The sequence below is a fragment of the Phacochoerus africanus genome, chromosome 1, assembly GCF_016906955.1.
Source record: "Phacochoerus africanus isolate WHEZ1 chromosome 1, ROS_Pafr_v1, whole genome shotgun sequence".
NCBI lineage: Eukaryota > Metazoa > Chordata > Mammalia > Artiodactyla > Suidae > Phacochoerus > Phacochoerus africanus.
The window spans coordinates 179,353,667-179,381,208 of NC_062544.1; the positions used below are offsets into that span (position 1 = coordinate 179,353,667).

At 38.3% G+C, this 27,542-nt stretch overlaps 1 protein-coding gene across 1 annotated transcript in view; it reads left to right on the forward strand.

Moving 5' to 3' along the window:
• IQCJ (IQ motif containing J) overlaps positions 1–27,542 on the forward strand; it is a 196,710-nt gene that overhangs the window by 145,220 nt on the left and 23,948 nt on the right. Inside the window, exon 2 of the mRNA XM_047752456.1 lies at positions 26,996–27,060. Within this exon, the coding sequence (XP_047608412.1) occupies positions 26,996–27,060 (65 nt within the window). The remainder of the gene's footprint in view (positions 1–26,995; positions 27,061–27,542) is intronic.

The window sequence follows — 27,542 nt, forward strand, 5'->3', positions numbered from 1 at the left end:
CTCATAATGTACAGTAGTTATGCAAGATACTTATATTTGGAGAAGGAGAGTGAAGGGTACATGGAACCACTCTGTACATTTTTTACAACTTCCTGGGAATCTATAATTATTTCTCAGGAAAGTTTAAAAAATGGGCAGGATTAGACAACAGTAGTTAAGGATGCACAATTCGGTGAGAAAACTATAGCGAAGTGTAAGGAAGTGGTTACTGTGTAAGTTGTTAGAAGTGTTCTGGAGGGAGTGAGGGAGGGAGTTTTAATCAGGAGGGACATGTGCAGGGGCTTCTGACATGTTTGGTGAAGTTCTGTTTCTTGACTTAGATGGGGACAGGAATTTACATAATAATAATTCACCAAACTCTCCATTTTTTTTTTTATGTGCAAGTGTTATGTGTGTGTGGTGTGCATGTCCATGTATGTGGACGTTCTCTGGATGTGCTTTACTTTGTGAAGCAGAGGAAAAGGTGAACAGGGACCCTTTAAGCACCCACAGTAGATTGCTCTCAGCTAATACCAGACAGCTGCTGAAATCGAAAGGCTTAATGAGCTGGTGCTATGCTCTTAGGTTTATGTCTCTGCATTAACAGTGAAAACCTCCAAATGATCCAGGTTTAAGTAATGGGATGCATTCTGAATTGTTAAAATTAGACTATTTTGGTCGCAGTGAACATAGACAATACCATGCTTCACTTTGAGAATGCATGTTTTTAAAGATATCAGGAAATCCATAATTTTGGCTGTGGTGAGTTATAATCTAATGAGTTTGCAATTATCATAAATTATTAAGCCACCACACAATTGTAGCTAATTGGATTCCAAGGCCTATTAAAGCTTATAACCACTTACATTTATATTTTGAGACCTTCTTACAGAGTGAGCATCTTTAGTATTTTGTGTGCAGGGTTGGGGTCGTGGGCCGGGGGGTGTGGTGGTATGAAATAGCAACTCTTTTCCTAAAAGGGAATGTCCCAGAATACACTTGCCTTACTCACCTTGCATCTGAGAAAATGTTGGAATGTATTATAATGGCCTTTAAATGCAACATTATGGAATCATTGGCTGTCTCCCCACCTTAGTACTTCAAAGCTACTTGATGGCAGAGAGTGACCAGGTCCAGAGTGGACTTTAAACAGGAGGGAGCCTATTATATGTATGATATGATTATATGTATCAGGTCTTTCTCAAAGATTCTGACTGGGAGCATGCCTCAAAGAGGATTCTGCCAGATATCCACATGACAGCGGAGAAACATTTACCCAAAGAGTATGGCATAGATATTTTATCAAATAAGGAATGCATTTATAGAAGGACTTTCCAACATTGGTGAGAACATGGAAGTTACAGAGCAGGTGTGTATGAAGTCCAGGAACATAGTCTTTGGAGAATTCAGGATGAAATCCTCCATTAGAAAATTTTACAGACATTGAGAGTGACCATTTCATATTAAATAGGGAGAGCTGAAAGATAGTAAGGTAATTTAATGTGAACAGGAACAATGAAGAAGAGAAGAGAAGTCTAGTCACTAGGCTGGGGGGGTGGGAGCTTCATTGAGCTTTGAAGAGGAATTAACACCACTTGTGGACTTAGCAATGCAGATGCCATTCCACATTCTGTTCCGGTAATTTCTTCTTCTCTTTCCTCTCTTCTTCCACCTTTAGAAAACCACTCAGTTTTTGCCTCTTGGTTTTAAGATAACAGTGTCACTGCATCTAGAGTACCTAGAGATCACATGTGTAAAAGATGTAATAGTAGTTTTAATAACAGAGAGCTCAACTGAAGTTTAATTTCCTCTTTGGAACTTTGGCATTCTGTCTGAATATTCTGCTACAGCTGTTAGAAGGAAAAATATCAATTCCAGCATACCTCAGTTTAGAATGAATTACTTCTTACTGAGTTGTTCACCTACTTTTTATGAAGCAATTTGGGCAGTAACTAAAATCATCAAATGTAATGGTATAAATGTAGTGGGGAATTTCATGTATAAACAGAATACATTCATCTTACTGGGAATTTCTTTTGGTTTTGAAAAATGATGCACTCTTTGTTTGCTCTTTGTAATATTTGCCCTTCCATATGGGTTTCTCTATTCAAGAAAATTAACACTTGATTTAGAATGTGTAGTCTATAGAGGGAAACTTTATTCTTCTACATGACTTCCCTTTGGTGTTTCTAGACATATGTGGTACTCAATTGTTAATAGGATATGATATAAGGAAAAAACTAGGCATTCTCATTTGTGATGGTGTCACAGTTCATCACATGACAAAGCAGATACAAGACACACTGTCTTCTGTTCTCTTTTCTGCCTGCCTTATCACCATCTCCCTCAATGAATGTCATTCCTATGGAATAATCCCCTAATCCATAACTTAGAACTTTACCTTTCAACTTTGGTGCCATTTTCATCGCCCTTTCTACATTTTGCACACAGGCACACTGTTCCAGTCAGCCAGTAGCAGCGAGTCCACTCACCTTCTTTTCTTAGCCCTCTTAGGATATCATTCTTCAGTTTCAGTTGTCACACACACGAGTCAGGCTTATTTGACTGATCTGCATTCTGTCCCGAATGTCAAAATCTTTAAACCAGTTTTTATAAAAACAGCCCTAGACAACTCCTTAACTACTTAAAAATCATCTTTCTTCCTCTGGTTATTTTGGTCCTTTCACAAGGCAGGAGGACAAGTCTGTGTCTGCTTGTCTTTTCTCTGGCCCCCATTAGGTCCTTGTGCCTAGTACAGCTGAGTATAGTTTTATTAACTCATTAGTGAAACAATAAATGACAAAAGGAAAGCTTGCTCATTTGCTACACTTCATATTCTTTTTCAAGTTCTCTTTTCAGTCTCATGCTTTCTGTATCCTGGCCTCCTTTTAACCACTAAATATTTCTTTTGTCTTTTAATGAATATTTATTGCATATTCACTCTTAACACTGCTCATAATTATGCTGGATACTAAATTTATCATACTCTATGTACCCATGAGATCATAATCCAGGTTTAGAAAAGCTCAGCATCCACTGAGTCTGGTGGGAAATCAGGTGTAGGAGTGAGTTTTTCTTCCCTAACTATACTATGTCTGCCTCATCTGATCTGATATGGATAGATGTACGTGGATTCTGCTTCTTCCTCTACAATCAATGAGTACCACAGAAGAACTAGGAATAAAGTCCTATGACATTGAAAAGAACAATATTACCCTTACAATACAAAATATGCTTTATTTTATCCAGTGTTGATAGATTGATAGATATCATAATATTGCACACTTCCCAGAAATTTTTTTTAATAATTTTTTTTATTTTCCCACTGTACAGCAAGGGGGTCGGGTTATCCTTACATGTATACATTACAATTACATTTTTCCCCCACCCTTTCTTCTGTTGCAACATGAGTATCTAGACAAAGTTCTCAATGCTATTCAGCAGGATCTCCTTGTAAATCTATTCTAAGTTGTGTCTGATAAGCCAGCAATTTTTTTAGACTTTTTTTTTTTTTCACTAACAGCCACACCTGTGGCATATGGAAGTTCCTGGACCAGGGATCAAATAGGAGCTGAAGCTATAACCTATGCCAATCACCAGATCCTTAACCCACTGAGTGATGCCACCAATTGAATCTGCATCCTCATCTACACTGCATCCTCATCAACACAGCTTCTTAATGTACTGAGCCACAGAGGGAACTTCTCAGCAATCTTAACTTTAAAAATACATGCTATTCACTTTCCTTCCTGACGAGTGTACTGCTTATCAAATTCTTACCAGAAATATTAAAAGCAAAAAATACCAAGCATGTATATGTATTATCATTAGAGCGTGTGGGAAGAAATAGCCATATGAAAACCTAAACTTTATCTTAGGCCACGAAGCAAAAATGATATCCTGGGAAAATGTGTCCTAATCTTAGGGTCCATGTACTCCTGGCCTATTGCTGTCACGACACAGTTTTCCAGGTTCAGAAGTAGAGTTTGCAAGTTTGAAAGATACTCAAGCTTAATGCAATCCCTATCAAATTATCCAGGACATTTTTCACAGAACTAGAACAAACAATCCAAAACTGTATATGGAACCATAAAAGACTCCTAATTGCCAACACAATCCTGAGGAATAAAAGCCAAGCAGGAAGCATAACTCTCCCAGACTTCTGAAAACATTACAAAGCTGCAGTAACCTAGACAATGTGGTACTGGTACCAAAACAGACATACAGACCAATGGAACAGAATAGAGAACCCAGAAATAAGTCCAGATACCTATGCTCAATTAATCTTCAACAAAGGAAGCAAGAATACACAATGGGAAAAAGACAGTATCTTCAGCAAGTGGTGCTGGGTAAACTGGACAGCTGCATGTAAGTCAGTGAAACTAGGACACACCCTCACACCATGCATAAAAATAAGCTCAAAATATCTTAAGAACTTAAACATAAGACAAAACACCATCATCAAACTCCTAGAAGATATCATAGGCAAAACATTCTCTAACATCAACCATACAAATGTTTTCCTTGGTTAGTTTCCCAAAGTAATAGAAATAAAAACAAAAATAAACCAATGGGATCTAATCAAACTTACAAGCTTTTGCACAGCAAAGGAAACCATAAAAAAATAACGTGCAGAATGAGAGAAAATAGTTTTAAACAATGCAACCAAGAAGCGCTTGATCTCTAAAATGTACAAACAACTCATACAACTTAACAGCAAAATAAATAAATAAATAAATAAACAACTCAACTGAAAAATGACAGAAGACCTGAATCTAAATTTCTCCAAAGAAGACATGCAGATGGCTGATGGGCACATGAAAAAATGCTCAACATCACTAATTATTAGAGAAACACAAATCAAAACTACAATGAGGTACCACTTCACACTTGTCAGAATGGCCATCGTTATTAAGTCTACAAATAACGAATGCTGGACAGGGTTTGGAGAAAAGGGAACCCTCCTACACTGTTGGTAGGAATGTAAATTGGTACAACTGCTATGGAACAGTACAGAGGTGCCTCAGAAAACTAAATATAGAACTGCCATATGACCCAGCAATCCCACCACAGGGCATATATGCAGACAAAGCTTTTATTGAAAAATATACATGCACCCCTATGTTCATTGCAGTGCTATTCACAATAGCCAAGACATGGAAACACCCTAAATGTCCATCAACAGATGAATGGATTAAGAAGATGTAGTACATATACAACAGTGGAATACTACTCAGCCATAAGAAAAAGGACAAAATAATGCCATTTGCAGCAACATGGATGGAACTAGAGACTCTCATACCAAGTAAGTCAGAAAGATAAAGACAAATACCGTATGATATCACTTATGTGTGGAATCTAATACATGGCACAAATGGACCTTTCCACAGAAAAGAAACTCATGGACATGGAGAACAGACTTGTGGTTGCCAAGGGGGAGGGGAGGGAGTAGGATGGACTGGGAGTTTAGGGTTAGTAGATGCAAACTCTAGCATTTGGAGTGGATAAGCCATTTTATCCTGCTGTATAGCACAGGGAACTATATCTAGTCACTTGTGATGGAATGTGATGGAAGATAATATGAGAAAAAAATGTATATATTTGTATAACTGGGTCACTTTGCTATATAGCAGAAATTGACAGAACATTGTAAATCAACTATAATAAAAAAAGAAAAATTAGGAGTTCCCGTTGTGGCTCAGTGGTTAACAAATCTGACTAGGAACCATGAGGTTGTGGGTTCGATCCCTGGCCTTGCTTAGTGGGTTAAGGATCTGGCATTGCTGTGAGCTGTGGTGTAGGTCACAGACATGGCTTGGATCCCACATTGCTGTGGCTCTGGCATAGGCCAGTGACTGCAGCTCCAATTGGACCCTTGGCCTGGGAACCTCCATATGCCACAGGATTGGCCCTAGAAAAGGCAAAAGACAAAAAAACAAAAAAAGAAAGAAAAAGAAAAATGAAAAAATAAAAGAACTTTTGGCAGCACATTAGGCTGATGGTGTTAAAAGTCATGTAACCAAAAAAAATTTTTTTGCTTATAAACACTTAGGCTATATTAAGGAAATTAACTTACATGGGCAACATAAGGGCTACACCCAGCATAAACACATATAAGATTTCAGAGAAGCAAAATTTACTTCAGAAGAGGGTATTTGCAAGAAGTTTTCCGGAAAAGGCAACATCCCAGACAGAATTTTCCATTATATATTCAGTGAAAAATATAGGTCAGGATCTACTTTTTTTTTTTTTTATTTTGTGATTTTAACTTTTTCGATTATAGTTGATTTACAGTGTTCTGTCAATTACTGCTGTACAGCAAAGTGACCCAGAATATATATATTCTTTTTTTCACATTATTCTCCATCACATTCCATTACAAGTGGGATCTACGTTTTTTATCTTTTTTTATTTTTTAATTGTTATTTTTTAATTTTTCTATTTCTTCCTCACAAATCTAGTCTGAGAATATGTCACCTCACAACTTCTGATAGTCTCGTTCTTTTGAGTTCTTTTATTTGCTGCAAGTTAGGAAACAAATTGTTTGCTTAAGGGTTGGTTTCTGAAGAAAACTCTAAATGAAGACTTTACAGGTAAAATGCATTGATTTAGGGACTGTGTGAGGGGTATTTAGAACTCAGAGGACATAATATCCAGTAAACATGTTGCAAAATAGTATAGAGTTATGCGAGAGACCACTTTCCAGATAGTTGAGGTGATGCTGCATTATTTGATGATAACATACACACTATAATCCATTATTCTCTTTTGTTTTTGTTTTTAAAAGTTATCATTGCTTTATTTCAACTCATGTGTGGACTGACTCATTCCAAGTTTCTAAGTGCCTGATCTTAAAATTGGGATTTTAATGACGTGTTGATGTTCCAAGAGGATTAAGTGGAGTTGGAGGTTGGGATGGTCAGGGCATGGGGTTGGAGTTCATATGGGGCAAGTCACATAGAACTTTATATGAAGTTGAACCAGGCCAGGGTCTTAGCCTTTATCTGCAAGGTGAAGGGAGACAAGAAGGGTTTCAAGCAGGTGACTGACCTAAGAACAAGTTAGCATTTTAGGTTGCTCATTCTGGCAGGTGATAAATCCTTAACCAAGGACAGTGGAAACAAAGAGGATGTGCTCTGTACACAATTAGGAAGTTGAACTGGTAAAACTGGGTGACTAATAGGCAATGAGTTTAGATTGAGCCAAGAGGTGTAGAGGGGCACACCTGTTTTTGGAGAAGTCCAAGAGATACACTAATAGATGGTCAATAATGATGAAAATAACAGATTGAGAATCTGCTGTGTACCTAGGGAAACACTGAATTATTTACATGAATTTTAAATCATTGTCTCATGTTTTAATTTTTATTTTTTCTGTTTTAGTTGGTTAAGTGTTACGTCAATTTCCTCTGTACAGCAAAGTGACTCGGTCATACATATAGACATACATTTTTTATTACTCAGCGAGTGTATTACATTTATAGTTGTACAATGATCATCACAATCCAATTTTGTAGCATTTCCATCCCAAACCCCCAGTGCATCCCCCCACCCCCCAAACTGTCTCATTTGGAAACCATAAGTTTTTCAAATACTGTGTGTCAGTATCTGTTCTGCAAAGAAATTTGTTGTGTCCTTTTTTCAGTTTCCACATATCAGTGATAGCATTTGATGTTGGTGTCTCATTGTCTGACCTCACTTAGGATGATAATTTCTAGGTCCATCCTTGTTGCTAAAAATGCTGGTATTTCCTTCCTTTTAATGGCTGAGTAATATTTCATTGTGTATGTGTAACACCTCTTCTTGATCCATTCCTCTGTCGATGGACATTTAGGTTGTTTCCTGTTGCCAGCGGCCAGCTCCAGCAGCCAGGGAGTGTACACTTTCCTGAAGAAGGTGGACAAACATAGGCTTTTGCATCAGAGACACCCTCTTTGTCCCTTCTTTCAGGGTGCTGGACTGCTCAAATTTTATTGGCATAAGTGGTTGATTATATAGACAGCTTTTCACTACAGATTACATCACAGTGTTAAAAGTACATTGGTTAACTATTACATGGTATAGCAGCTATACATCATGTTTTAAGATCTTTGTTTTAACTAAACTTAGTGCGTACAATTTAGGGGCAATTAGGTACAATACATCATGTTTTAAGACCTTTATCTTAACTAAACTTAGTGAGTACAATTTAAGGGCAATTAGGCACATTACATCATGTGGAAAGGAGGAGACAGTACAAATCATCCCACGGCCAGCCAGTCTTTACAATTTGAAGAGGTCACAGACACAAGAATTTTGCATTTAAAAATCTTGTTTTTAGACTGGTGCTTATGTTTAAAGTGTTATGACAAGGAGACAGTGTAAGAAAATATAAACCAACTTAACTAGCTATCACTTAAAAGCTTCTATAACTCATAGCTAGGTGTCTTTTGGTCAAGAATAATATATGTCTGGCTTCTAAGAACCTCCTTAAAATCCTAACTCTAAAGTTTACTATACCTAGTTAGTAGATAAACACTATATATTAATTAAGTTGGATTTAAATAGGGGAAAGTCCTTCAGGATGAAATTTTTATTATATTATTGTTGTAACTTTGTTAAATCACAAATCACCACAGGAAAATAAGAATGGGAAATAAGAGTAATAAGTAAATAATCAGGAAAGACTGAGGAAAATTGAATAACAAATAAAACAACAGGAAAGACTAGGTCACCCGAGAAACAATCCATGTTCTCCAGCGCAAACATGGAAATTGCTTTCCCAGGAAAGCCCCAATTCCTCCCCATAAACATCAAAATGAGAGCTGTGTAACCTGAGGCCTGCCCTTGGCTTGTACCCTTCAGGCAGGCTTTTTATCCTGACCAGAAGTCCACCTTTGGCTTGTACCATTCAGGTGAGCTTTTATCCTGACCAGAAGCCCACCTTAGGCTTGTACCGTTCAGGTGAGCTCCCTTCCTTGGTTAGGAACCTGCCTTCAGGTTTTTCTGCTGTCAGGCAAGGTCCTTGTTTTGAGACCCTGCATTTTCTCAGCTCCCCGCAGTTTCCATGTCTTGGCTCTTGCAAATAGTGCTGCAATGAACATTGGAGTACATATGTCTTTGCAAGTCATGGTCTTCTCTGGATACATGCCCAGCAGTGGGATTGCTGGATAAAATGGTAGTTCTATTTTTAGTTTTCTGAGGAATCTCCATATTATTTTCCACAGTGGTTGCATCAATTTACAAACCCACCAGCAGTGTAATAGGCTTCCTTTTTCTCCATACCCTCTCCAGCACTTAGTGTTTGTAGACTTTTTGATGATGGCCATTCTGGCTGGTATAAGGTGGTACCTCATAGTGGTTTTGATTTGCATTTCTCTAATAATGAGTGAGGTTGAACATCTTTTCATGTGTTTTTTGGCTATCCATATGTCTTCTTTGGAGAATTGTCTGTTTAGATCTTGTGCCCATTTTTTGATGGGGTTGTTTCTTTGGTATTGAGCTGCTGAACATGTTTATAAATTTTGCTTGGAGATGAATCCCATGTCAGTCAATTCATTTGCAAATGTTTTATCCCATTCTGTGGGTTGTCTTTTAATTTTGTTTAGGGTTTCCTTTGCTGTGCAGAAACTTTTAAGTTTATTTAAGTCCCATTTGTTTATTTTTGATTTTACTGTCATTACTCTAAGAGGTGGATCTGAGAAGATGTTGCTGTCTTTTATGTCAGAGGGTGTTTGGCCTATGTTTTCCTCTGAAGTATTTTATAGTATCTGGTCTTATAGCTAGGTCTTTAATCCATTTTGAGTTTATTTTTGTGTATGGTGTTAGGGAGTGTTCTAATATCATTCTTTTACTTGTGGCTGTCCAGTTTTCCCAGCACTGAAGGGGCTGTCTTTTCTCCACTGTATATTCTTGATTCCTTTGTCATAGAGTAATTGACTGTAGGTGTGTCGGTTTAATTCTGGTCCTTCTATTCTGTTCTACTGATCTATATTTCTGTCTTTGTGCTAGTACCATATGGTTTTGATAACTGCTGCTTTGTAGTATAGTCTGAAGCCAGGGAGCCTGATTCCTCCAGCTCCATTTTTCTTTTTCAGAATGTCTTTGGCTATTCAGGGTCTTTTGTGCTTCCAAACAAATTTTAAAATATTTTGTTCAAGTTCTGGGGAAAATGTCCTTAATAATTTGATAGGGATTGCATTGAGTCTGTAGATTGCCTTGGATAGTATAGTCATTTTGATAATATTAACTCTTCCAATCCAAGAGCATGGTATGTCTTTCCATTTTTTTTTGTCATCTCTGATTTCTTTCATCAGTGTCTTATAGTTTTCAGAGTATAGGTCTTTTGTCTCTTTAGGTAGGTTTACTCCTAGGTATTTTATTCTTTTGGATGCAATGGTAAATGGGATTGCTTCCCTGATTTATTTTTCTGATTGTTCATTGTTAGTATATAGAAATGCAGTCAACTTCTGTGTATTAATTTTGTATCCTGCGACTTGCCAAATTCGTGGATGAGCCCTAGCAGTTTTCTGGTAGATTCTTTAGGATTCTCTAGGTATAGTATCATGTCATCTGCAAATAGTGATAGTTTTACATCTTCCTTTCCAATTTGGATTTCAGTTATTTCTTTTACTTCTCTGATTGCTGTGGCTAGGACTTCCAAAACTATGTTGAAGAGTAGTGGCGAGAGTGGACATCCTTGTCTTCTTCCTGATCTCAGTGGGAATTCTTTCAGCTTTTCACCATTGAGAATGATGTTCGCTGTGGGTTTGTCATATGTGGCCTTTATTATGTTGAGATATGTTCCTTCTATGCCCCCTTTCTGAAGGGTTTTTATCAGAAATGGGTGTTGGATTTTGTCAAAGGCTTTTTCTGTGTCTATTGAGAGGATCATATGGTTTTTATTCTTCAGTTTGTTAATGTGGTATATCACACTGATGGATTTGCGGATATTGAAGAACCTTTGCATCCCTGGGATAAATCCCACTTGATCATGACGTACAATCCTTTTAATATGTTGTTGGATGCGGTTTGCTAGTATTTTGTTGAGGGTTTTTGCATCGATGTTCATCAGTGAAATTGGCCTGTAATTTTCTTTTTTATGTGGTATCTTTGTCTGATTGGTATTAGGGTGATGGTGGCCTCATAGAATGAGTTTGGGAGTGTCCCTTCCTCTGCAATTTTTTGGAATAGTTTCAGAAGGACAGATGTTAGCTCTTCTCTAAATGTTTGATAGAATTCACCTGTGAAGCCATATGGTCCTGGACTTTTGTTTGTTGGAAGTTTTTTAATCACAGTTTCAATTTCAGTTCTTGTGATGGGTCCATTCATCTTTTCTATTTCATCTTGGTTTAGTCTTGGAAGATTGTACTTTTCTAAGAATGTGTCCATTTCTTCTAGGTTTTCCATTTTATTGGCATATAGTTGCATATAGTAGTCTCTTATGATCCTTTGTATTTTTGTGATGTCCATTGTTACTTCTCCTTTTTCATTTCTAATTTTATTGATTTGAGTCTTCTCTCTTTTTTTTCTTGATAAGTCTGGCTAAAGATTTATCAATTTTGTTGATCTTTTCAAGGAACCAGGTTTTTGTTTTATTGATCTTTTCTGTGGTTTCATTCATTTGTTTCATTGATTTCTGCTCTGATATTTATTATTTCTTTCCTTCTACTAACTCTAGGACTTGTCTGTTCTCTCTCTAGCTGCTTTAGCTGTAAAGTTAGCTTGTTTATTTGAGCTTTTTCTTGTTTCCTGAGTTAGCCTTGTATTATTATAAACTTTCCTCTTAGAATGGCTTTTGCTACATCCCATTGGTTTTGCAATGTTTGGAGTATTGTAGTGACCTTCCTTGTCTCTTAAAATATTCCTCATTTTAAAGTCTATTTTGTCTGACATGAGTATTGCTACTTCAGCTTTCTTTTGATTCCTGTTTGCATGGAGTATTTTCTTCCATCCTCTCACTTTCAATTTGTATGTGTCCCTAGAAGTAAAGTGGGTCTCTTGAAGAAGCATATATATGGGTCTTGTTTTTGAATCCATTCAGTCAGTCTTTGTCTTTTGGTTGGGGCATTTAGTCCATTAACATTTAACATAATTATTGATATGTATGTTCTTATTGCTATGTTATTAGTTGCTTTGGATTTGCTTTTTTTGCTCTTTTTTCTTCCCTTCTTCTCTCATTCTCTCCTCTTCTGGTTTGATGAGTATCTTTAATGTTGTATTTGAGTTGATTTTTCTTATTTGTTTGTGTATCGGTTATAGATTTTTGGTTTGCAGTTACTCTGAAGTTTTTATATGAGTATATATATATATATATATATATATATATATATATATGTAAAATATGGTTTTAGGTTGTTGGCCTCTTAATTGCAAGTGCATCTCCAGTGTCCTGCATTTGGACCCTCCTCTTCTCACAAATTCTGATTTTGGTGGCATAATTGTGCGTGGATGATTTAGTATCCTTACTGTATATATAGCTTTACTGGTGAGCCTTGTCATGTGTGGTATTTTTGTTTCTGGTTGTGGCCTTTTCTTTTCTGCCTAGAGAAGTTCCTTTAGTATTTGTTGTAAAGCTGGTTTAGCGTTGCTGAATTCTCTCAGCTTTTGCTTATCTGTCAAGCTTTTGATTTCTCCTTCAAATTTGAATGAGAGCCTTCCTTGGTAAAGTAATTTTGGTTGGAGGTTTTTTCCTTTCATCACATTAAGTATATCATGCCACTTCCTTCTAGCCTGCAGAGTTTCTGCTGAGAAATCTGCCAATAACCTTATTGGGGTTCCCTTTTATGTCATTTGTTTCTTTTCCCTAGCTGCTTTCAATATTTTCTCTTTGTTTTTAATTTTGGTCAGTTTGATTAATATGTGTCTCGGGGTGTTCCTCCTTGGGTTTATTTTATATGGTACTCGTTGTGCTTCCTGGATTTGTGTGAGTGGTTCCTTTCCCATGTTAGGTAAGTTTTTGGCTATTACCTCTTGGAATATTTTTTCTGTCCTTTTCTCTCTCTCTTCTCCTTCTGGCACCTATATAATATGTATGTCCTTGTGTTTAATGTTGTCCCAGCATTCTCTGAGACTCTCTTCATTCGTTTTCAATCTTTTTTCTCTTTTGTGTTCCACATCTGGGATTTCCACTAATCTGTCCTCCACCTACCTCACTTATTCATTCTTTTGCCTCCTGTATTCTGCTGTTGGCTGCTTCTAGTGAATTTTTTATTTCAGTTATTGTATTTTGCATCTCTTCTTGTTTCAGTTTTATATCTTGTTTCCCTTTGCTCAGTGTTCCCTGTAAGTTATCCACCTTTGCCTCTGGTTTATTTCCAGGGTCTTGCATCATCTTCATCAACAGTCTAAAGTCTTTCCTGGAGACTGAGAATCTCCTGATCACTTAGCTGTTTTTCTGGGGTTTTTTCTTTCTCCCTTATCTGGGTTATAGTTCTCTGTCTTTTCATTTTTATAGGTTTTTGGTGTGGTGACCTTCTTACAGATAATAGAGTTGTAGCCTCTCTTACTTCTGATGTCTGCCCCCCTGTGGCTGAAGTCAGTATGGGGGCTTGGTGTAGGCTTCCTGATGGGAGGGGCTGATGCCTGCCTCCTGGTAGGAGGAGCCGATTCTGATCCCTCTGGTGGGTGGGGCTTAGTCTCTGGATGGGATTAGAGGCAGCTGTGTGCCTGAGGGGTCTTTAGGTAGCCTGTTTACTGAGGGGCAGGGCTGTGATCCCACCTGGGTTGTTGTTTGCCCTGGGGCTTCTCAGCGGCTGGCCAGATTTTCCCCAAATGGCCACCTCCAGAAAAAGGCACTGCTGCTGAATATTCCCGAGAGCTTTGCCTTCAATGTCCTTCCCTCACCACAAGGCACATTCACCCCTGTTTTCCCAGGATGTCCTCCAAGAACTGCAGTCAGGTTTGACCCAGATTCCCTTGGAGACTTTGCTTTGCCCTGGGACTCAGTGCATGTGAAAGTCTATGTGAACCTTTTAAGAATGGGGTCTCAGATCCCCCTAGTCCCATGGAGGTCCTGCACACAAACCCCACCATCCTTCAATACCAGATGCTCGAGGGCCTGTTTCTCCTAGTGCCAGATCCCTAGGCATGGGATTTTGATGTGGGACTCAGAACTCTCACTCCTGTAGGTGAGTCTCTGTGATGCAGTTACTTTCCAGTCTGTGGGGCTTCCCACCTGGGAGGTATGAGGTTGCTTATATCATGTAATCTCCACTCCTACCTCTTGATGTGGCCTCTTTGTCTTATGGAGTAGGATATCTTTTTGAAAGTTTCCAGTCCATTTGATTGTAGATTGCTCAGTATTTGGTTGTAAATTTTGTTGTTTTTAGGAGAGAAGTTGAACTCCAGTCCCTCTATTCTGCCATCTTAATCCCATCACATAGAAGTTTCTTCACAGAATCTTAACTAAGATAATGAGTACCTGTTGTTCTCATTACATGTTTGGGAATGGAGTAAATTTCTGACAACTCAGTGTAGAAGTGCTTGGGGTCTGGAATTTTCACTTTTAATCCAGAGAACTCACTTGTAGGAATTTTCCATGAAGATATACAATCACAGATACAGAGAGTTGTGAGGATTTGGGGGTGATGGAAGGGCCAGTGAGCCTGAAGACCAAAACAACCAAAAACAGCATGGGCACAATGAACACAGCACCCTAACATCTCCTCACACCTGCCGGGACCATGAACTAAACGTCTACACATACATTCTTTTTCTCACATTATCCTCCATAATGTTCCATCAGAAGTGGCTGGATATGGTTCTTTGTGCTATACTGCAGGGTCTCATTGCTTATCCACTCCAAATGCAATAGTTTGTATGTGTTAACCCTAGACTCCCAGTCCATCCCACTTCCTCCCCATCCCCCTTGGCAACCACAAGTCTATTCTACATGTCCATGAGTTTCTTTTTTGTGGAAAGTTTCATTTGTGCCATATATTAGATTCAAGATGTAAGTGATATCATATGGTATTAGTCTTTCTTTTTCTGACTTACTTAGTATGAGAGTTTCTAGTTCCATCCATGTTGCTGCAAATGGCATTATTTTGTCCTTTTTCATATGGCTAAGTAGTATTGCATTGTGTATATGTACCACATCTTCTTCTTCTTCTTTTTTTAAGTTCCATTTACTGGTTTATTGACTTCATGTCCACTTGGAAGAGGGTACCAAGAAGACTGAAAGCTGACTCCAGTCTTTCCTTGGGAAAGACTTTCTCATTATCACTCAGAGTCCCCAAACTATGGGAATAGAGCCATTTTGTGGACCAGCACAGCCTACATTGTCAGTTAATGAGTTACCTGGCTGGTAAAGATTAAGGAGATAGAGTTAAAAGGAATGTCACTTATGTACCAAATAAGTATTTTATTTTTGTTTAATGAATGAATGGATTTATTTTTGATCTTTTTAGGGCTACACCTGTGGCATATGAAAGTTCCCAAGCTAGAGGTCAAATTGGAGCTACAGCTGCCAACATACACCATAGCCACAGCAATGCTGGATCCTTAACCCACTGAGCGAGACCAGGGATCAAACCTGAGTCCTCATGGATACTAGTCAAGTTTGTTAACACTGAGCCATGACAGGAACTCCCCAAATAAGTAACAAGTAAATATTTCATGTCTAGAAATAAAATTCAAAATAGATGCCTTTCATTAAGAATGTCTGCTTGGTTAAGACATTGAAAAATCATAAAAGCCAAAGCACAGATCAACATCTTTGTGATTCAGACAAAACTAAAACACAAACCTTACCTCTGTTCATCTGAAAAGATATAATTAAAAAAAAAAACACCACCTACTACCTTCCTGAGTTACATTCCACCATTCAAGACTAGCTGACCATAGGGAAGAAGAGGGTGTCCTTATCTGAGCTTGGTAACTTACTACTTGATGTTGTTGTAGTACTCAGGTCTCAGACCTGTGGAGAACTGGAGAATACAGCTGGTGACTCTAGAACCAGAAGATTTTTGCCTATATACCACATCTTCTTAATCCATTCATCTGTCAGTGGACATTTACATTGTTTCCATGTCTTGGCTATTGTGAATAGTGCTGCAATGAACATACAGGTGAATGTATCTTTTTCAAGGAATGTTTTGTCCAGATATATGACCAAGAGTGGGATTGCTGGGTCATATGGTAGTTCTATATATTTAGTTTTCTGAGATAACTCCATACCATTTTCCATAGTGGCTGTACCAATTTACATTTCCCACCAACAGTGTAGGAGGGTTCCCTTTTCTCCACACCCTCTCCAGCATTTGTTATTTGTTGATTTGTTAACATGTTAATGATGGCCATTATGACAAGTGTGAGGTGATACCTCATAGTAGTTTTGATTTGCATTTCTCTAATAATCAGTGGTATTGCATATTTTTTTCATGTGCCTGTTGGCCATCTGTATATCTTTTTTGGAGAAATGTCTATTCAGGTCTTTTGCCCATTTTTTCCATTGTGTTTTTGGTTTTTTTGCTGTTGAGTTGTATAAGTTGCATAGCAGTCCTTGGAATTTGGTACTATCTGTGTCCCCATTTCAAAGATGATTAAACTGAGGCTCAGAGGGCTTACCCAGCCCAAGATCACACAGCTGGACTGAAGCAGAGATGGGCACCACAGGAATGACAGGACAAGAGAGATATAATTACTATCCTTAGGAAAACAAGCATTTAGGGAATTTCTTTAGGAGTGGCCAACCCCTTATTACACACAAACACTTTAAAATATTTTTTTTTTAGTTGATCTTCACAAAACATTGTGTAGTAGACTTTGGCATCATTTTACAAACACCAAAGTGAGGTAAGAGGAGTGAATCAATTATCTAAGGTCACACAGTGGGTAGATGACATCACTGGTTCAGATAAAAAAAAGTCTGTACTTGCTCTTTTTCTTTCTGGCTTACTTCACTTAGTATGAGAATCTCTAGTTGCATCCATGTCCCTGCAAATGGCATTATGTTGTCCTTTTTATGGCTGAGTACTATTCCATTGTATATATGTATCACCTCTTCCAGGGGGGAGAGGGGAGGAGGTGGGATGGATGGAGAGTTTGGGGTTGATGGATGCAAACTGTTACATTTGGAATGGATGGGCAATGGAGTCCTACTGTACAGTGCAGGGTACTGTGTGTGACTGGGTCCCTTTGCTGTACAACATAAATTGAAGAAACATTGTAAATCAGCTATACTTTAATAAAAAATAAAAAAGTAAAATAAAATGGCACCACAAAAAAAAAAGTCTATATTTTACAGAGCACTACAACTTCTGCTTTACAAATACCATTGGTAAGATCCATTGCTGCTCACACTTTTGGAAGTCCATGTCATTTATGGGGAAAGAGTAGAAAGGATAAAATTTAGATGCTGGCATCAGACTGCTTGGGTTGGCATGCCATTTCTCCTATAAGACTTTTGTCGTGTTACTTAATCTCTCAGAGTCTGTTTTCTTATCCAGGCAATGGGAATAATAATTGCAATTTTTGCTATTTTTATGGAGCTGCAGTCATAATTTTAAAGAGATAATTTATGCAAATTGTCTGGCACCCAGTAAAATTCAATAAATATCAGTAGTAATAACAGTAGTTCAAAGACATGACTTGCAATTAGCTGTGGAAGCAAATATTAAAATATACAAAATTGCATTTGTGATGAACTTGAAACGATTTCAGAAGATCTAGAAGGAGCAATACTGGGATTAGGGGATTAATAGTATTTTTAATCCTGAAGATGATTTTTGTTTAGGTTGGCAGTAGGATTTATGAGCAGGAGAGTTAAATTATGAGAAATGTAGTTAAAGAAAAGCAGTTAGGCAACCCATTGTAACTCAGTCCTGGCGAGAGTCAGTGAGGTCTGAACAAGGGTGGTAGTGGAGAGAACAGAATGGTAGAGGTGGGCATGTCTGAAGTGCTCCAGAGCATGGTAGGAGAGCTCTTTCCAGCATGCACTCGGCTTTCTTCTTCACAATGTCACTCGGTGACATTTTCCAGTTGGAGCAAGCCAAAAATCTAATCTGGACAGCATTTTTTAAGTTCAATGAAGTACATTCCAGAATTAGGTATAATGATTTGGGAGTTGTGTGTTGTTCTGATTTCTTGCACCTTGTTTTGTCCTTTGGCACAGAAAGCCTGGAGTTGGTGTATGGACTGACTTCATCCACCTGTGCTATTCTGTCTGCATTCTGAGAGGTGTTTATTTGCTGGCTTGTGTGCTTATGTGTATTTGAGTTTTCTGCTTGAAGCATGGTATCTAGAAATTTTTTTTCCAAAATGCAACAATATATCAGGTGCAAAAACTATCATCACCCCAGTAATTGTACCTAGTATTTCAGTCTCAGTTGAGTTTATGGTAGTCCTGCTTTTAAGCTGAATTAACTTTGAGTAGAATAACCAATTTAAAATAACTACTAATAGTTTTTTAATTTCTCATATCCTAGATTTCAAAGAAGTGGTTAAACGTTTTGCAATGAACTGGGCCTTCATTCTGTAATGGTAATTTTAGAATATCTGTGAAACTAGCAAAAGTCCTTGAGAACATCATGCACAATCTTAGGAAAAGAAGAGGAGGGACATTTAAGCCTAAAGGATACTTTTCAAAATAACATTGGTCTGGCTCACCCTGTCTGACAACCCTGGATCCATGATCCATCTACCATAGCTAGATGGAGTTGTAGGTGCTTATTCAGATTAGGGCAGGGGGCTAATTTGGGTAATCTGGTTATAGGTGGACCCTTCAATCCAGGAGAATCTTAGTGGCTGAAATCATCTCAGATCCAAGGTGACCAATGACTTAAAGTCATAACTGGGTTTTTACTTAATATGTTTCTCTTTGGCATCTGTTCAAATGAGCTCAGGTGTTTGGCATGCTCAGAGTTGGCAGTCAAAGGCTTTTATGTCCTAATGACTATGAACATAGCCTGACTGGTCAAACAAGAGTAAAGAATGAGCTATCACAATGATTCCTATCATCATATCCTGTGTTTGTAAGTTTTACCGTGTATGAGGCAATGAATAATCATGCTGCTGCGACCTGGCGTAGTGAGGCCTCGATCACCTCCCTCTGTGATTGTCACCATAAAATCACAGCCCTTCTGCATCTCATTGGACATTCAAAATGTTCTTAAAGTGCTAGAAGCAGGCAAATCAAATCTCTTTTGACGTCTACTACCTCATATATGCCTCATGTGCCCATAACTTACCTGAATGAATCCTTTAAGTGAGCTGTTGATGTCCTATTAGCCATTTTTCCCCCCAAAGAAATTCATGTTCAGTTGGAAGGTAACTTCCCCATGTGAAATTTACAGGCCTGTCAGCCATAAAAAACATTAATGCATAATACATAAACAAAATGTATGCTCTTTTTGCAAAATAAAAATAAAATAAAATAAAATAAAATAAAATAAAATAATGACAAAGAAAAAGAAAGGAGTTTAGTCTATGCTTTCCAAAGGGAGAAAACATGAATCTTGCATTTTTATTTTTGATGCCTTTTGCCTTAACTATATAAGATGACTATTAATGCCCATGTTCACAGCAGGGGTAGGAGGGAAATGCAGTAAATTGTAAAGCACATTTACATTATAACAAGGCCCATGGAAGCATTGTAATTCACACAGTTATTTCAACAGGGGTTTGGACTCCCTCCAATTTAATTTTCTGAAGTTGGGCTGTGCAGCTGGGTCATTCCTGGTCTAATCTGGGAAATGTATCTCTTAAGGCTGTGGATCAGAATGCCAGCCTCCCAGCTGTCACCAAGAAGCATCATTTACAGCCACCGAGGTCTGAGGGCAAAGCATCAGAATCACTTTATGTGGACACAGCAGCCTAGCTAGCTTCATAAATTCTCTTGCAAAGAGCGATAATCAATATTTCATGTTTAATGATGCAGAGCTAAAATTAGTATAGATTTTGTGTCTTCTACTTTTCCAAATTATGCAAACATTAGTAACCCCTTTTTTAGTGCCCTTATTACACTTCCATTAAAAAAGAGGGGGAGATAGGTTGGTGGTGGAGGGGGTTGAAGAAGCCTGGTGATGTTTAATTGAATGATTGAATAGTCGAAAGTGTCAAAAGTAATTTTGGCTTTTAACTTTTGTTAAATAGTTACCCTTAGGTTAATATGAAATTATTCCCAACTCAAAAATGATGTATGTAAGTAGTACAGGCTTTGTCACCCATAGCTATACAATGAAGTAAATTGAAGATTGTTTCCATGTATTTTAAGTTACCTTAAATGCTCTGGGATATGCTGAGAATAAAATGGCCAGGGCACATGTCAGAAAAGTTAAAAGGCTGCCATTTAGACACAAGTGCACTTTAGAGAAAAAGCAATTTTGAATGGATTTCTGATTTTAAATGTGTCTAAAGATCATACTTTGCTTGTTTAGATAGAAGTGGCGGAACAGGAAAAAAAAAAGGATATTTTATTATTAGTCAGGTTAAGGGGCTGACGAAGTGGCCATAGAGATGTGTTTATCTAACCTCTTAGCTGTATTCTCCTGTTTGTGACAGGAGAAAAACCTGTAGGGTTAGGGTAGGAGGGGGAAGCCAGACACACCAAAAAAAAAAAAAAAAAATCCAGAATTTGCCATCCGTTCTAACAGTTTATACCTAAGTGACTTCAAACAGATCTGATGACAGTGGGAAGCATGGGCTCTGTTTGGAAAGTAATCAATTAATTATTCCCCCTGATAGTACAACCTGCATTTCATAGCCAGTCTTAACACAGATTTCATTTGGAGAAAGGAGATTAATATGGAATGCTCTATATCTCGGTTGTACTTGAACAGTTTAACTTGTACTTTGCAGAGGGACTTAGCCCAAATGTCAAAAAGACAGAAGTTAAATAGAGCATAGTAGAACATTTCCCCTTATCTGGTGAGTCAAACTGAGCCAGAAAATTGAGGTTAGGCCCTTAAGTCTGGACAGCTTCTCTGATAGGGATCCACCATCAGACAGACATGTTCTTTTGTTAATGAATGTGACTGATTCATACTGTTAGTTTATGAATTTGTTGAATTATAGAAAAGGAATTGCAAGGATAGAGCAAACAAGAGCAAACTTAGAATCCTTGAGGCATGTAAGCCAGAATCTGGGGAGAAGACAGTGATTGAAAGAGTTGAATGAAGTGACTTTGTAGATCCGGGCAGGGTGTGGGAAGAACCACAGGGATGGCGAAGCATCTGTGCTATCAGTAGCTGGAGGGACAAGGAGAGGGAAGGGAAGAAGGGAGGGAAGGGAAACAAATGTCTTGGAAGGTGAGGAAAGAGAACAGCTATGGGAGTGTGGCAAGAACAACCATGGGAAAGGCAACACCTAGGAGTTTCAGTGATGCCAACCCACACTCTGGTGAGAGGGGAGCACAGAGACTGAGTACTCCAGCTTCTCTCTTCAGCTCCCCTCTGATCTCATCCAGTGCCTCCCTCTACTCAAACCCTATCCAATGCTACAGAACAAAGGGGCCTGCTTGATAAAGTCTAATTATGAGCCTCCCAGAGCACAGAGGAGAGTGGAGCTGAGTAAGGAGTATAAATGGGGAGATACTGGTCAAGTTTCAGTTCTTGGAAGAGGAGTAGGTTCTGAAGAGCTAACATATAAGAATGTACTACATTTAACAGTACTATAGTGTGTATCTGAAATGTGCTAAGAGGGTAGATACTGGGTGTTCCCACCACCAAAGAAAGAAAGAAAAAAACAAAAAAACAAAGAAAAAGAAAGAAAAGAAAAGAAAATGGTAACTCTGTGAGGTGATGGATATGTTAATTAGTTGTGCTGATTGTTTTTACAATGTATGCATATATCAAATTTATACCTTCAATATGTCTAATTTGTAATTGTCGATTATACCCAGTAAAGCTGGAAAAAGTATAATGCTAAATAAAAAAAAATTACAGCTACAGAATGATGATTAAAAAGAGAGAGAGAGTATATCTAAAAGGGCAGAGAAAAATCACCAGAGGTCATATAAATCCTTAGGATTTTAGGGACTATGGAGCCACTAAGGTTTCTTTTCATCTAAGATCACTGCATACATATATTTACTAGGCACCACCTAAAAGCCTTGTTTGGGTAATGGGCACCTAAGGTGCATAAGTGACCACCCTTGATCTCCAGGGGTTCAGTGGTTGGGTGGGTCAGGTAAGGAGGTAATGCTAAAATAGGGATCACCTCAGGTTGCTGAGGAAAAGGAGGGGATAGTGGACCCCCCTGTTGAGTTAGGAAAGGCTCTGGAGGAGGGAAAAGTGGGGGACTTCCTGAAGGAAGAATGAGAATGGGCTAGTAGAAGTGTTTGGGGACACCCTGTGCTTCAGTGTCTAGCAAGAGAGTGTGAGTTGGGGGTTGAGTGAAGTTTCCTATGAGCAGACTTGGAGAGAGAGTGTGTGTGGTGGAGAGTGTGAGGCTCAGACAGACAAGTGGGTGTTGGCTCAGACTCTTCCAGGGTCTGAAAGCACTGAGGAGCTACATTGGTTTCTAGTAGGGAAATGGTATGTTTAGATATGAAATCAGGGACATAGAGGATTAGTGAGTGGAACTAATGATGGGTGAGACCAATTCATAGATATTTTCAATGGTAAATTAAAACTTTCTCAAAGAGCGAAACTCTGAGGAAGATCCATTGAGCAAGCTGACTTCCTTATCCATCTCCCAGAAAATGAGGACACGGTTTGGAACTTCCAGGCCAATTGAATTGAAGTGTTTTTGTATAGTTAGCTTAAATAACCAAATGATGAAATCAATCCTCCAAATTGTCAGCAGAGCAGCTGTTCAGAAAGCTCTTGTTAGTCATTGACCTTATGTTTAATATGATTTCCTGGAACGTGGATAGTCAGATTGAATAAAGTACTACATCAAAGTGCCCCACCCCCTGCCTCCAAGCTCCCTGCAGTGAAAGAACTGAAGAAAAGAGAATGGCTGTCACAGAATTCAGAAGATGCTCCTTCCTGTGCTCCCCCACCCAATGTCCAGGGAAAAAGAAAAGAAGAAAACATGTCACAGGCACATGCAAGAGAAGAAAGTGCCAGGACTACTACTGCTCAGTCTCTTTCCTGATCACAGTGCAGGGGGTCAACAAGAAAAAGTTCACGACCCCAAAATCCACCTATCATTTTCAAGAATAACTGAGGGTTCTTATCCAGCTGGTTTCCTTCCTGTATGAAAGTGCTGTTAAGCCTGATTTTTATATGACCTGGATTTGTTGCTTATGTCACTGGAAGTGATATGGGATATGCCGAAGGATTGGGTGGGAGGAATGGAGGGTTGGGAGAAAATAGAGGATAGAGGTGGAGACTTATTCTTATGAACAGGTGTCTGTGGGGCTAAAGAGTAAGTTTTATCTTGAAAATAAAATGCCATTATAAGTGTGAAAAGGATGCTTTGTCTATATCTATCTGTCAGTTTGTCTGCTCATCTCTTTATTTCTATCTATAAAATCATATGTGTCAATCATTTGTATCTTCATACCCATTTATCATATATAGCTGCCTGTGTGATAGTACTTCCACTTACTGTGAAAAGCACACTTATAAGAGAGTTAAAGAAGTTCACATATCATGTGTTAACAGAGGAGAGAATAATTGTACTAACAGCCTGGAGAGAATAGTTCTAACAATTGAATATTTAATTCAGCTTAAGCTTCTGACAGTCAAGACAAAATAAACCACCTCCATAAGACTTATGAGTTGTTATTGTTAATGAAAAGAAGTGCACTATTTCATCAAAAAGGGAAAATATCCTCAAGTACTAAATTCTGAAATTTCATTCTTTTTATGTAAGAGAGAACCTGTGGCAAAATTTACAGTGCCTTTTTAAAATTTTTTATTGAAGTATAATTGGTAATGTTAAATGATAAATGTGTTAATTTCTGCTGTACAGGAAAATAATTCAGTTATACATATATATGTATATATTTCATAGTTTATCACATGATATTGAATATAGTTCCCTTGCTATACAGTAGGACCTTGTTGTTTATGCATCCTATATGTAATAGTTTGCATCTGCTAATCCCAAACTCTCAGTCAGTCCCTCCCCCAACTCCCTCCTCTCGGCAACCACAACTTGATCTCCATGTCTGCAAGTCTGTTTCTGTTTTTCATATGTGTTCATTGGTGTTATATTTTAGATTACACATATAAGTGATATCATATGGTATTTGTCTTTCTTTTTCTGACTTACTTCATTTAGTATGATAATCTCTAGGTCCATCGATGTTGCTGCAAATGGCATTATATCATTCTTTCTTATGGCTGAGTAATATTTCATTATGCACACACACACACATACACACACACACTACATCTTTATCCATCCATCAGTGGACATGTAGTTGTTTCCATGGATATGCAGATAGTGCTAATATGAACACAGGGAAACTGTATTGTGTGTTATGCAGCAGTTTTGCAGAAGATGCAGAGATGTTCTTCATATGAGGTTTGTTACACCAGTGATTGACATAAAAGCAGCAAACTTTAATAAAAAGGAACTAAAGACCACTACCTGCTTCATCCATTGTCTGCTCAATAAGATACTTTTTTAGAGACACTAGCAAAACAAAATAAAACCAACCAAACAACAACAACAGCAACCCCTGTCCAGATTTGAACTTTCATAGTTCTATAGCTCTTCTAGTTAGGATTTTGTACTTAGTAGCACTAGCTTATGGCTCCTACTCTCACTCCAATTCAATTGCAGAAAAACCCAGAAATCTCATCCCAAAGTATCAAAGCAAATGAGAGACTGTTGAAACTGCAAAGTCCATCAGTCTGTTGGATTCAAGCTCATTTTGACTCAGAATTTCACAGCATCATTAGGGATGTGTTCCTTGGCTGTCTTCCTTTGCCTACCTCTTCTTTGTTATGTTACTCTCTCCCCCCCGCCCCCGCCCCCAGTTAGTATCTCTCATAGCAGTAAAGAGCTCTTTGCCGTTCCAGAGTTCTTCACACTTTAAAATCCTCACACTCTAAAATTCAAAGGAAGACAAAATTCTTCTCCCAACACTGAAATGAAGTTTAAACCATTAACATTGGTTGAGCAACTAATGTCAAGGTATAATGCTGAGGGAATTAAGCTAGATACAAAAGAATAGACAAGTTTATATGAAATTATAACACAGGCAAAATTAATCTATGGTGATAAAAATCAGAACAGGAGTGCTTTGGGGAGAGGGGAATTGATTGTACAGGAATACAAAGAAACTTTCTGGAGTGAGTAAAAGAAATGTTCTGTATTTTGTTTGGTGTGCTAATTCTACCTGTGTACGAATTTGTCAAAACTCATTGTACTGTACACTTAGGAAGTGTGCACTTTGCTCACTTAAAAAGAAAACCAGAGTACTTAGTGATCATGCTGGCTGATGTGAAGAGAAGTGACTGAGGTGGGTGAACATGGGAGGCAGGGAGACAGGAGGTCATCACTGCTGCCTTAGACCAGATTGAGAAGCAGTGGCCAATTTCTGGATGTATGTTGAAGCTGGGGCCAGAATGATCAGCTGATTGATTGACTGTGGATTGTGAGAGGAAGGAAGGAGTGCAAGCTGACCGCTAGGTTTTAGGGATCCTATTATTGCTTATCTAGGTGAATAGTGATGTCATTTGCTAAAATGAAGAAGTGATGACGTAGGAGGTTTTGGTGGGAAGGTCTGAGCAGGGAAATTAAGACTTTGGTTTTGAACTTGAGATGCCTGTCAGACATGCACACTTAGCTCTCAAGTAGAAGGGTGGATTCACAAGAGTCTAGAGCAGAGGGCAGGTACAAATATAAATTTAAAGTTGCAGATTGGATAAGTCTCCTGAGGAGTTAGGATAGATGGGAAGAGAAGAGGACAGAGGCCTGGGACAGGCTGCTGGCATGTTGCCAGAGAAGCTGCGGTTGTATGGCAGTGAGGAGGGTCAGGGAGCAGCAACGAGAAGCAAGAAGTATCATATAGCATGTGGGGAAGAAATGTCCACCTCTAGAGAGGACTGCAGGGGAGACGGTGTGCTTGGGCATCAGCCAGGGTTGTTATCAGGAGACTCCGCTATATCCTAAAACTCATTTCTAAACAGTTCTTTGATCTTCTTCTTCTAAAATAAACTTAGCTGTCCCCAGAACAGCAAGGGCTCCATTTAAAAAATATGCTTAAGGGGAAAGAACTGAGGAGACAGAGGATTTTGCTGACGACAGACTGATTTCCAAAGGGCCCAGTGAAAAAGTTGGAGCTACTGGGGAGAGGTGGGTGATTGGGTCAGATTTGGGGATGAACAGTGAATTATGAAGTTAAAGAAAATGGCTAATGGGAGGATGACCTAGGAGACTTGGAAGTCATTTTGAGACTAGTCTTGATGGTCATTTGGGGGCAAATGAGTAATTAGTGCTAAACAGGGCTTCCTTTTGGACTTCGACAGTTTGTGGTGATGAGACAAGCAGAGTAACTTCAAGGAACAGTGATCTTCCTCTTAAATACTGCTGCTGGTGATAATAGGACCAGGGACAGGCAGTTTCACTAGGAACCTGGGCCAACGTCCATCATATCCCTGAGCCAATCACTGTGGCTGAGGGAATGGGATTATGGAGACTATGGACACCTGAAATTCAGGGAAGGCGTGTGTGCATGTGCTTGTGTGTATGTGTGTGCCCGAGCACTGGAGCTGAAGTTACCATGAGTTCCCAAGGGACGAGAGAGTGTGTTTGTTAAATGGCCAAACCCAGCTCATGTTCCTTAGAGCCCCTCACCCAGCAACCAGCAACCATAATACTCTTGACAAGAGTACATTTCTTGGGAAGAGTGTGGGTGGATCCATATAAATATATTGCCACTCCGGAAAAATAACAGGAAGCATTATCTTTAGCAGTAAAGAAAAAAAAAAAAAGTCACACAATTTGAGTTGGAAGTATTGTATTTTAATTTGATCAAGAATCAAATTTTACGTTTACTCACTCATCCATTGCAAGGTCCAGAACTCTTAATGGTGATTATCTCAGTTTTGTTAACAGTGGTCCTGAAATATTATTCATAAGTACAAGAAGTCAATTTATAAGACACCTCTTTCTTTTCTTTTTTTTTTCCACAGGAAGAACTGAAAAGATTGCAGAATCCTTTAAAACAAGCAAATGATGGAAAATATTTACTTGAAAAGTAAGTAAAAATGCTAAAGGAAATTGAAGTTGAAAGCTTGCATTAAAAAAACTAGACAAGGCAAAAATAAATAAGTAAATTTATCTTATGACATCATTTTGGTCAGGAGCCGTAAATGTGGCTCATTCAAGATATAGTTAAGTAGAGTTATGGCTCGTTGGCTACAATACAAAAGTTGTACTGATTAACAGAGTAATATGATGCCTGGAGATGTCTCTGATGGTACGTCTGAGGGCTTAGAACTTAACCTTGCTCTGTCTTTGGCTTTTAATCAGTAGTGTATGTAGAAAGAAATCATAAAACTTGCAAAAATCACCAGGGTAACACTAAGATTAATAGAATGAACATTCAAAATAATACTGCAGAATGAAACAAAACTGAGCTGGAATTAAAAGTAAGAAAGAAAGAGATGAAATTGAACAGAAATGAAAGTAAGATCTTTCATTTAGGTTTTTAAGAAAATTGTAAAATTAGAATATGCG